This window comes from Orycteropus afer, unplaced genomic scaffold, assembly GCF_000298275.1.
Source record: "Orycteropus afer afer isolate SDZICR_OR568_19922 unplaced genomic scaffold, OryAfe1.0 scaffold00020, whole genome shotgun sequence".
In the NCBI taxonomy this organism is placed as follows: Eukaryota; Metazoa; Chordata; class Mammalia; order Tubulidentata; family Orycteropodidae; genus Orycteropus; species Orycteropus afer.
In genome coordinates, this window is record NW_006921607.1 from 1,577,329 (window position 1) to 1,587,601 (window position 10,273).

At 38.7% G+C, this 10,273-nt stretch overlaps 1 protein-coding gene across 1 annotated transcript in view; it reads left to right on the forward strand.

Annotated features, from left to right (window-relative positions):
- DNAAF9 (dynein axonemal assembly factor 9) overlaps window positions 1–10,273 on the forward strand; it is a 232,553-nt gene that overhangs the window by 75,635 nt on the left and 146,645 nt on the right. Inside the window, exon 7 of the mRNA XM_007959995.1 lies at window positions 660–737. Coding sequence (XP_007958186.1) covers window positions 660–737 — 78 coding nt within the window. The remainder of the gene's footprint in view (window positions 1–659; window positions 738–10,273) is intronic.

The following is a 10,273-nucleotide window of genomic DNA, read 5'->3' on the forward strand; positions in this document are numbered from 1 at the left end:
CTATTGGTCTCTCCCTGTCTGGAGCAAAGAAGAGTAAAGTAAATCAAAGATGTAAGGAAACAGTCCAGAGGATCAATGAACCATATGAACCCCAGCCTCCATGACACTGAGACCAGAGGAACTACATGGTGCCAGGCTACCTCTACTGACCACTCTGAAAGGGATCACCATAGGAGGTCCTGGATAGAATGGGAGAAAAATATGGAACAAAATTCAAAATCATAAAAAAAAAAAAGATAAGGCTTACTGATCTGATAGAGACTGGTAGAATCCCTAAGATTATGGCCTTTCGACACACTTCAAGCCGAGAACTGAACTCACCAAATTTCAGCCAAACGACAGACAGGCCTATAAGGTATGAACAGTAATACCAGGGAGGTATGCTCTCCCTAGATCAAAAGGGCAGCATTTGCCCAGGGATAAAGCTTAGAAGTCAGGAAGGGATGGGAAAGGAGGATGAGGGGAAATGGTGAACACGGTGAGGCAGTGGGAAGTTGCTGTTACATTGTAGGGATTGCAGTGAATGTCACAAGACAAAATGGGTATACAGTGTTGAATAAAACCAAGGTGCTCTGTAAACTTTCACCCAAATCGCAATGAAATAATAATAATAGTATTGATTCACAAATTGTTTCATTGTTTTTGCTCTTGTATTGCAGTTGCAGGATGTGAGTTTGAATCTGTGGAACATCTATAGCAAGATGGATCCTATATCTCTGGAAATTTTGCTTTCAGAAGTAAGAAACCAAACTGTTTAACTTAGAAATTATGTCCAGTTCAATTATCCACTAAAGGTTCTATACTTAATTTGAAGAAATGCAAGATATATTTTCATTAGTTTTAGTCAAAGAATAGAGCAATGTCTTCCTTGATTGTTGTCTCAGACTCCTTGGGGTAAAAGGAGCCTGGAAAAGTGATGCTTCCCCTTCTTTTCTGAAGAAGCCTGCATTTGAGGCAAGACCAAGGCCCCCTGCCTGCCTCAGGGCTTAGATTTTCTTTTAAAGATGTTCATTCTGTTGGGTTGCATTCTAGGCCCCCCAGTAGCCATGGATGGGTATGCATGGTCATGGACTTGAGTACTAAATGTGTCTGACTTTTTAAAAATTAATCAAGGTTTACATGCTGAATTTTCTATGATGTGTCACTTTGGAGAAGGTGGCATTTACTGTCATTTTTTTATAACCAGCTAGAGTCCCCAAGAAAGGATATTTTAGATGGATCCATTGGGAGGATGCAAGAAGAAAATTAGAATGTCCGTATCCAGGTAGTCTCCAACTTTATGACATGTTCCAGTTAATGATGAACCGCACATAGGACCATCTGGTGTTTTTTGCTTTGTTTTGTTTTATGTTACCTCTTATCCTTTTGGACTCTAAAAAATAATAATAATAAATACAAAGGGTATCTTTTTGTACTTTTTAGGTAGGGCAGTATAAAAAGGTAAGAAAGATGTGATATGGCTTAAAGGAATCAAGGATTAGAGCAGTATACAGTAGACTTTTTCTGTCAAGAGCTGGATAGTAATGTTTGAGGGTTTGGGTGTTGTATGGTCTCTGTTGCAGCTAATGAACAATGCCATTGTACAAAAGCAGCAGTAGACAATGCTTAAGTGAATGGGTGTGTCTTTTCCCAGAAAACCTTATTTACAAAAATAGGAGCCAGCCCACAGCCCTAATTGCCAACTTCAGAATTAGACTCAGACCTTAATTGTTCATTTGAACTTTGAAGAAAAATTTGACGGTGTTGGGGAGTACTTGGCGATGAGGAGCAAGCAACAAAACTAAAGCGACAGAAATAGGTACTAGTTCAGCAGCTCAGTAGTGCCTCCCAGTGGCCATGGATGGGTATGCATGGTCATATAGACTGAAGTATTAAATGTTTGACTTTTAAAAATTAATCAGGGTTTACCCGTTGAATCTTCTGTGATGTGTCACTGTGGAGAAGGTGGCATTTAATGTCCTTTTAAAAAAATCTTATCCTTAGTAATAAGTACTACATAAAATGTTAAAAATACTTCTGTAGGTTTATATTAATGTTTCCAACACCCAAAGACAAATAAAGATGGGATTTATAAAGACACTGATGATAAAAGGCAATAATAATGAAAACTGAAAAATAAAATGAGGAATTCAACTTATGTCAAAACTGACTGACAACAGAGTCATCAGAATGGAACCCTGTCATAAGTCAGGGACTCCCTGTATATTTATTTTTATCTTAGAAAGAAAGAAGGTAAGCTTTGTTGATATGTAACACACAGACTAACAGTGACATTTTGGTGCAATCCACATGTGGATGGTTTCCTGTCATGTACGGTGTCTGATCTAGTGTTTCCAGGAGTAACTCACCCTCATCCTTTTGCCTTGGGTATGCAGTATAGTATAAGTTCTGCTGCTGGATGGCTGTACTGTGGTTAATTTTCTTTAAAAAAAAAAAAAAAAAAAAAGCTTTACTAGTAGAGAATGATCATGTAAATCTTTTGTACTGCTCAGATGTTCAGTGACTATCTCATGGCGATATAGAGGTATGTGTATATATAATTTATAAATAAGAATACATGTATTAAGGATGCTGCTCAAACATTGTTACTGATAATGATGTACGGTCAGGGAAATTGGAGCACACCTACAACTTTCACTCACGGATTTTATTGCCCTTTGACAATCCTTTCTGGTAAATTATTATGTTGGGGCTTGCAAAGGATGGTTTTCCAATACTGTTATTCCTTCTGCATATTTTAGCTGTCATTACTCTATAAAGAAGAACATTCTTTTCCTTCCTTCTTCCTTCCTTCCTCTCTTGTTTTCTCTTTTTAAGTATCATCATGGACCCATTTTTAAAAATACAATTTAGGGTTACAATCCATTACCATCATTATTCTTTTTGATACTCAGATTGCTCCATGTTTGTTCAGTGGGAGCCCATTCAGGCCGCCTTTGTCTCCTTTTGACATGTATCCATCCATCTTTGAGCACTTGTAGGGAAGATGGGGCAATCTACTTCCATAGCGATACTGCCTTGGAAGCCCAAGGAGGGGTTGCTATGAGTCAGGTCTGACTCGACGTCACATAACAGCAACAACAGGAATATATCTTAGATGTTTTCCAGAATGGGAGCTCTGGTGGTGTAGTGCCTAAGGCATTTGACTGCTAACCAGAAGGCTGACAGTTCAGACCCACTAGCCACTCCTCAGGAGGAAGATTGGGCAATCCACTTCCATAGAGATACCGCCTTGGAAACCCAAGGAGGGGTTGCTATGAGTTGGAAGTGACTCGATGACAGGAATTTGTGTGTGTGTGTTTCCTTTCTTCCGAATGATCCTGAAATTTCCCTGCCCCAGACTAGAAATCAGCCATTTCTCCAAGGAGCTCTGATTCTTTTTAGTGAGGAATAGTATTTAGAGACTAGAATCTGGGTACTAGGTATTTATCTTGCTACTATAGGGACATTGGTCCTAGACCCTTTCAGGGGGCAGAGCAAGGAAATAAAGTAGAAGGGTAATAAGGAAAGGAAGTGATAAAATTTCAAAAATTACATTTCCCTGAAATACTAAAAGGCTTGAATCCACATGTTAAAAATACTGTACCATGTCCTAGCGAAAATTGCCCTAAAGTAGTCAATACTAAGACATATCACAAAGTTACTGAACTTCTAAACCCCGAAAAACAAAAACAACAAATAGTGCTTTGGCAGCCAGGTACATATAAAGGCAAAAATTAAGGCTGGCCTCGAATTTCTCCATGGCAGGAGAAAAGTGATGAAAAAAGTGGATTTAGGATGGCTAAAAAGCCACTTTGACCACAATCTCACACACAGCTAGGAAGAGGTTAGGCCAAGATAGGATCCCCATTGTGCTTGGCACCACACAGCTGCTATATGTGCTGACCTGGCTGGCAGGTATTAATGCTGCTCAGAAAACTGAGGAATTGCTGGTGGGACTTAAAATGATTCAGCTTCTTTGGAAAACAGTTTAGTGGTTCCTCAAAAAGTTAAACATAAAGTGACCATTACCAACCAGTTGCCATCAAATTGATTCCAACTCATGGCGACCCCAGGTGTTTAGGAGTAGAACTGTGCTCCATCGTATTTTCAGTGATCTTTTGGAAGCAGATCACCAAGCCTTTCTTTCAAGGCACCTCCAGGTAGATCTGAACCACCAACCTTTCAGTTAGTAGCTGAGTATTTAGCCATTTACACTACCCAGGGGCTTCTAGAATTACCATTTGACCCAGTAATTCCATTTAAAGATATGTACCCGAAAGACTTGAAATCAGGGACTTGTACACCAATGTTCATAGCAGTATTATTCACAATAGCCAACAGATAGAAGCAACTCAACATTGTTCAACAAATGAATGGATAAGCAAAATACAGTATATCCATAAAATGGAATGTTATTCATGTACATCATGGGTGAACCTTGAAAACATTATTCTAAGTGTAAGAAGTTAGGCACAAAAGGACGAATGTTGTGTAATCCCACTTATATGACATATCTAGACTAGGCAAGTGCTCAGACAAAAGTCTATTAGTGGTTACTAGGGGTCGAGGGACAGGGAATGAGTTATTGCTTAAGCTTCTGGGATGACGAAAAAGTTTAGGAAATAAATAGTGGTGATGGTTGTGCAACATTGTGAATGTAATTAATGGCACTGGATTCTACACTCAAAAATGATCAAAACACCAAAATTTTATATCTATTTTAAACACAGTAAAATTTCAAAAAAAGAAAAGAAAGCAGGGATGAAGGAATTAGAAAACAAGAAAATGTTAGAACTTGTAAATAAGCCCAGACCTGGGACTTTGAAACTGAGAACAATGAAATAGATAAACTGTTAGCTTAATTGTAGTACATTATATTATTCATAATTACATTGTTCATAATTCTTTCCCTTTCCTTCATGCTCGTGCCATAGTTGACAGACCCATGTTGGCCTTGTTTGTGTGCCCTTGCTCTTTGGCCAGTGGAATGTGAGTCGTCATATCCCACCAGAAGCTTGTGAGGTTTGTCTTACCCTCTTGCACTCCTGCCAGCTACTATGTGAAGAACTTGCCCCGGGTAGCTGTGCTTCAAGTCTTGGTCCTGAAAGGAGAGACATGTAGAAAGAAGCTCAGCTGAGCCACAACCAGACCATAGACCTGTGAGCAGTACATCAGGTTTTTTTTGTTGTTGTAAGATACTGTTATGTCAAGGTTGTTTGCTGCTATACGATATTATTGTAGCAAAGCCTGACTAATCAATTACTCTTAACAAGAGAAAAGGAGAGAGTACAAGTTTATTAAATAAGAAAAAAGAGATAAATAATAGATACAAAGGACATTAATAGTAATAATAAGTAATGGCTTAATTTCAATTCAAAAACATTTGAAAACCTTGTTAAAGGGATTTTCTCTGAAAACAGGTTTTAAATCAAAGTAAGCTCCATAATAGATAGAAAATCTAAAATAAGCAATTGAAAAAGAGAAAACACCAGGAACAGATGCTTTTATAGGTGAATTCTGCTAAAAGTTAAAGTATAATTTTAGAGCTATTTAAACTGTTTCAGAGCCTGGAGAAAAGATCAGCTTGGATCTTTTAAATGAAATTAACTATGATAACAAAACCCCCAAAAAAATAACTCAAAAAATGAAAACTACAGACCAGTCTCACTTATGAATATTGATGCTTATATTTTAAGTAGAATATTAGCAAACAGAATCTAGTATCGTGTTAAAAGAATAATCCATGATGGTTGGACCAAGGGACTAGTGGGCCATGAGAACCTCAGCCTACATGACTCTGAGACCAGAAGAACTAGATGGTATCAAGCTACCAATACCAATCACTCAGAAAGGGATCAAATTGGAGATCCTGGATAGAGTGGGTCAGCAGTTCAAACCCACCAGCCACTCCATGGAAGGAAGATGAAATCTGTAAAGAAATCTGAAGATTTACAGCTTCAGAAACCCAGTGGGGATTGCTAATAGTTGGAACTGACTTGATGGCAGTGAGTTTGGTTTGGTTTTGGATAAAGTGGGAGAAAAATCTGGAACAAAACTCAAAAACATGAAAAAGACCAGGCTTACTGGTCTGATAGAGATAGGTGAAGTCCCTGAGACTGTGGCCTCTCATTATCCTTTGGGCCTGAAATTGAACTCACTTTCATGGCTTACCTTTCAGCCAAACAATAGACAGGACTATGAGCTGAACAGTTATACCAGGAGGTCATTCCTTAGAGCAGTCAACCATAGCAGATGAGAAGGGCAGCATTTGTGCAGGGAGAAAGCTAGTTGTTGTTGTTGTTGTTGTTGTTGTTAGTGCTGTCAAGTTGCTTCTGACTCATAGCAACCCCATGCACAGCAGAGTGAAACACCGCCCAATCCTGTGCCAGCTCCATGATCCTTGCTATACTTGAGCCCATTGTCGCAGCCACCATGTTAGTCCATCTTGTTGAAGGCCTTCCCCTCTTTCATCGACCCTCCACCTTACCAAGCATGACATCCTTCTCCAGGGAATGGTCCCCTCTGAAAACATAACCAAAGTAGGTGAGACAAGTCTGGCCATCCTCACTTCCAAGGAGCATCTCAGCTGCACTTCTTCCAGAACAAATCTGTTAGTTCTTTTGGCAGTCCGTGGTACTTTCAGCATTCTTCGCCAGCACCACAACTCAAAAGCATCAACTCTTCGGTCTTCCTTATTCACTGACCATTTGCAGTAATGTATCAGACAGTGTTTCTCTGCTATTCATAAGGTTTTCCCTGGCCAATTCTTTGAGAAGTGGATGGCCTCCTCCTTCCTAGTCTGTCTCAGTCTGCAAGCCGGGCTGATACCTGTGCAACAGGTGCACCCCACTGGGTTTGAAACACCAGTGGGACAGCCTCAAGACTCACAGCAACACATCACCACAGTAGGACAAACCAACAGACAAGTTTGTCTCCCTTAGCTGTTGGAAACCCCTCCAACCACCCTTACCTGGATCCCCGTGGCTAACTCCTCGATCTGTTCCAGTCCCCTTTGCCTTTTCTGTCCTCTCCCTGCCTTCCCACCTTGCTCCTTGTGAGGCATGGCCTGGGTTCCCTCTCTTCACCTGGGTCCCTGCTGCTGACTGCTCAATCTGTTCCAGTCCTATTTTCCTTTTCTGTCCTCTCCCTGCTTGCTACCTTGCTTCCTGTTCTTAGGTCCCTGGAATCTGAATAGAGAAAGCTTAGGAGGCAGGATTGCATAGGAAAGAAAGACACAGGAAAAAGGTAGCCACAGGGAGGAAGTGGGAAGAGAGCTGTTAACATTGTGAGGGTTGCAGTCAATGTCACAGAACAAAATATGTATGAGCTGTTGAGTAGAAAATGAATCTGCTTTGTAAACATTCACCCAAATCACAATAAAAAGTTAAAAAATGCCATCATGAAGTATGGTTTAAGTGTTCAATGTTAAATTCAGTATCAGGAGGTCAATTAATGTAATCATTTTGTTTTCCTTAAATCCACTTTATGACTCCATACATGCTGAAAAGGCATTTGATAAAATTTAGTGTTCATTTATTTAAGTATTTCTAGTTAAATAACAAAAAGAAAATAAAACCTGAAATTTGTTTTGGAAAGGACATAGTAATAGTAAAAATAAACCCATAGCTAGCCTAAATATGCAGGGGGAGAAAAAGTAAAAATGCAAAAAATACGATGTTAATAATAAAGAAAATTTAACCATAGATGAAGAGAGATAGGTATTTTGTGAGTTTTTGCAAGACAGAAACCTATTCCCCAATTTCATGCAAGGCCCTAAATAAGGGCGTGGCTGTAGATCACAAATGAAGGCTAAACAGGAATCCAGAAGATTAATACTAAATTTTCAGAAATAGTTAAAACATTGAACAGGCAAAGGAGTAGAATTGAATCAATGGAAGACAGAATTAGTGAGATTGAAGGCAAATACCTCAATACTACTTTGGAAACGGATCAGTCAGGAAGAAGATCAAAACAAAATGAAGTCTAAGGTTCATGTGGGATACCATCAAAAGGATAACCTATGTGAAATCAGAATTCCAGAACAGAAAGAGACAAAACCACAGAGAAAATTATCGGAGATTTATTGGAAGAGAATTTTCCTAGTATGGTGAAAGATGAGAATATATCTATTCAGGAAGTCCAACGAACTCCAAACAGGATTGACACCAAAAGAAAATCACCAAGATATATCATCATCAAACTCACCAAAACCAGACAAAAAAAGAATCCTGAAAGCAGCACAGGAAAAACGAAAAGTTACTTACAAGGGGCAACCAATAAGACCAAGTTTGGATTACTTGGCAGAAACCATGCAGGTGAGAAGACAGTGAAATGGTATATATAAAACCCTGAAAGAGAAAAATTTCTGACCAAGAATTACATACCCAGAAAAATTGTCCCTCAAATATGATGGTGAAATTAGGACATTTCCAGATAAGCAGAAATTAAGGGAATTTGTTAAAACCAGGCCAGTCTTACAAGAGATGCTAAAGGGAGTCCTTTGGACAGAGAAGCAACAACAGCCAGCAACAACTGACCATTAACACACATGATGATAAAACCCAGAAACCAACCCAGCTATGGAAGTATCCAAAGTAAATAAGTCTACAAGATTGTAAACGGGGAACCAGAGACATCAATTGACAAATGAGGACAACCGCAAACCAAAAAGAAGGAAAGAACCTTGTTGTTATAGAACTTCTAGATGTTAGGGAAGTCAAGACAACTACAAGATAGAATGGACTGTTCTAAACTTGGGAGGAAAACTATAAATCATAGGGTAACCTCAAAGAAAAATGATAAACCTTCACATCAAAATAAAAAAAGAAGACCAATAGAAATATTTAGCAAATACTAAAACAATAGCAACGAAGGAAGTGATAACACAATTCATAAACAAAACAAGCTCAGCATAGAAAATTATATGGAACAACGAAATTGACACCATGAAGAAGCACATAACAAAAATGACAGCAACAAATTCATACTTGCCGATAATTACATATCTGGCAAGGGACTTATCTCTAAGATTTATAGAAGACTCTAGTGCCTCAACAGCAAAGGAATTCACAATCCAATTGAAAAATGGGCAGAAGACATGAATAGACACTTCATCAAGGAGGATATTCAGGTGGGTTGCTAATACGTGAAGAAATGCTCATGATCATTGGCCATCAGAGAGATGCAAATCAAAACAACAATGAGGTACCGTCTCACTCCAGCACTGATGGCAAGGTTCAATGAGACAGAGACTAACAAATGCTGGTGGGGATGTGGAGAGATTGGGACTCTCACACACTGGTGGTAGGACTGTGAAGTGACGCAACCACTGTGGAAAGCCAGTGTAGTGATTCCTCAGAAAGCTGCAATTGGAGAAAGCATTTGACCCAGCAATCCCATTACTAGTTATATATCCTAGAGAGGTGAGAGCCAGGATAGGAACAGATACATGCACACTCCTGTTCATCGCAGCACTATTTACAGTAGCAAAAAGATGGAAACAACCTACATGCTCATCAGTGGAGGAGTGGATGACCAAAGTATGGTACATAAACACAATGGAATGCTATGCAGCACTAAAGAATAATGTAGAGTCTGCAAAACCCCACATTATATGGATGAATTTGGAGGACATTATGCTGAGTGAAGTAAGTCAATCACAGAAGTACAAATATAGTATTAGTTCGTTGTTGTGGAGGGTCAAGGAAAGGTTTATATATGGAAGGAAACTTTCTTTGTTGGTTGCCAGGGGTGAGAGGAAAGGGACAGAAGCACTGCAAAAAAAAGCATTGACCCATGTCACTTTAGTTCTGTGTATTTCACTGTACATAAACTATATTTCAATAAAATGCATTTTAAAAAATACCTGCAAAAAAAAAAAAAGGAAAACTTTATTTGTTGTCAATAGAAAGGAAACAATAAAATAAAAGCAGACCCAGATGTTTGAATTAAGAGATGGGAACTTTTAAATAATTATAATAAAAATTCTAAATAATCTGGAATAAAATGGGAGAGCATGAATTGAAGAGAAGGAGAAATTCAGCAGAGACATGAGAACTATTTTAAAAAAAAAAAAGTAGAAATGAGAGAAATGAAATATATGATACCATAAATGAAGAATTTAATAGATTGGCTTTACAGAAGATTAAACACACCAAACAAAAATTTAGTGAACTTGGAGACTGAGGCAGAGCAAGATGACGGACTAGGCAGAAGGATTGCACAGACCCTCTTCAACAAAGAAAAGGGAAACCAATTAACACAGACACAGAAGATAATCTTGGACCCCTGA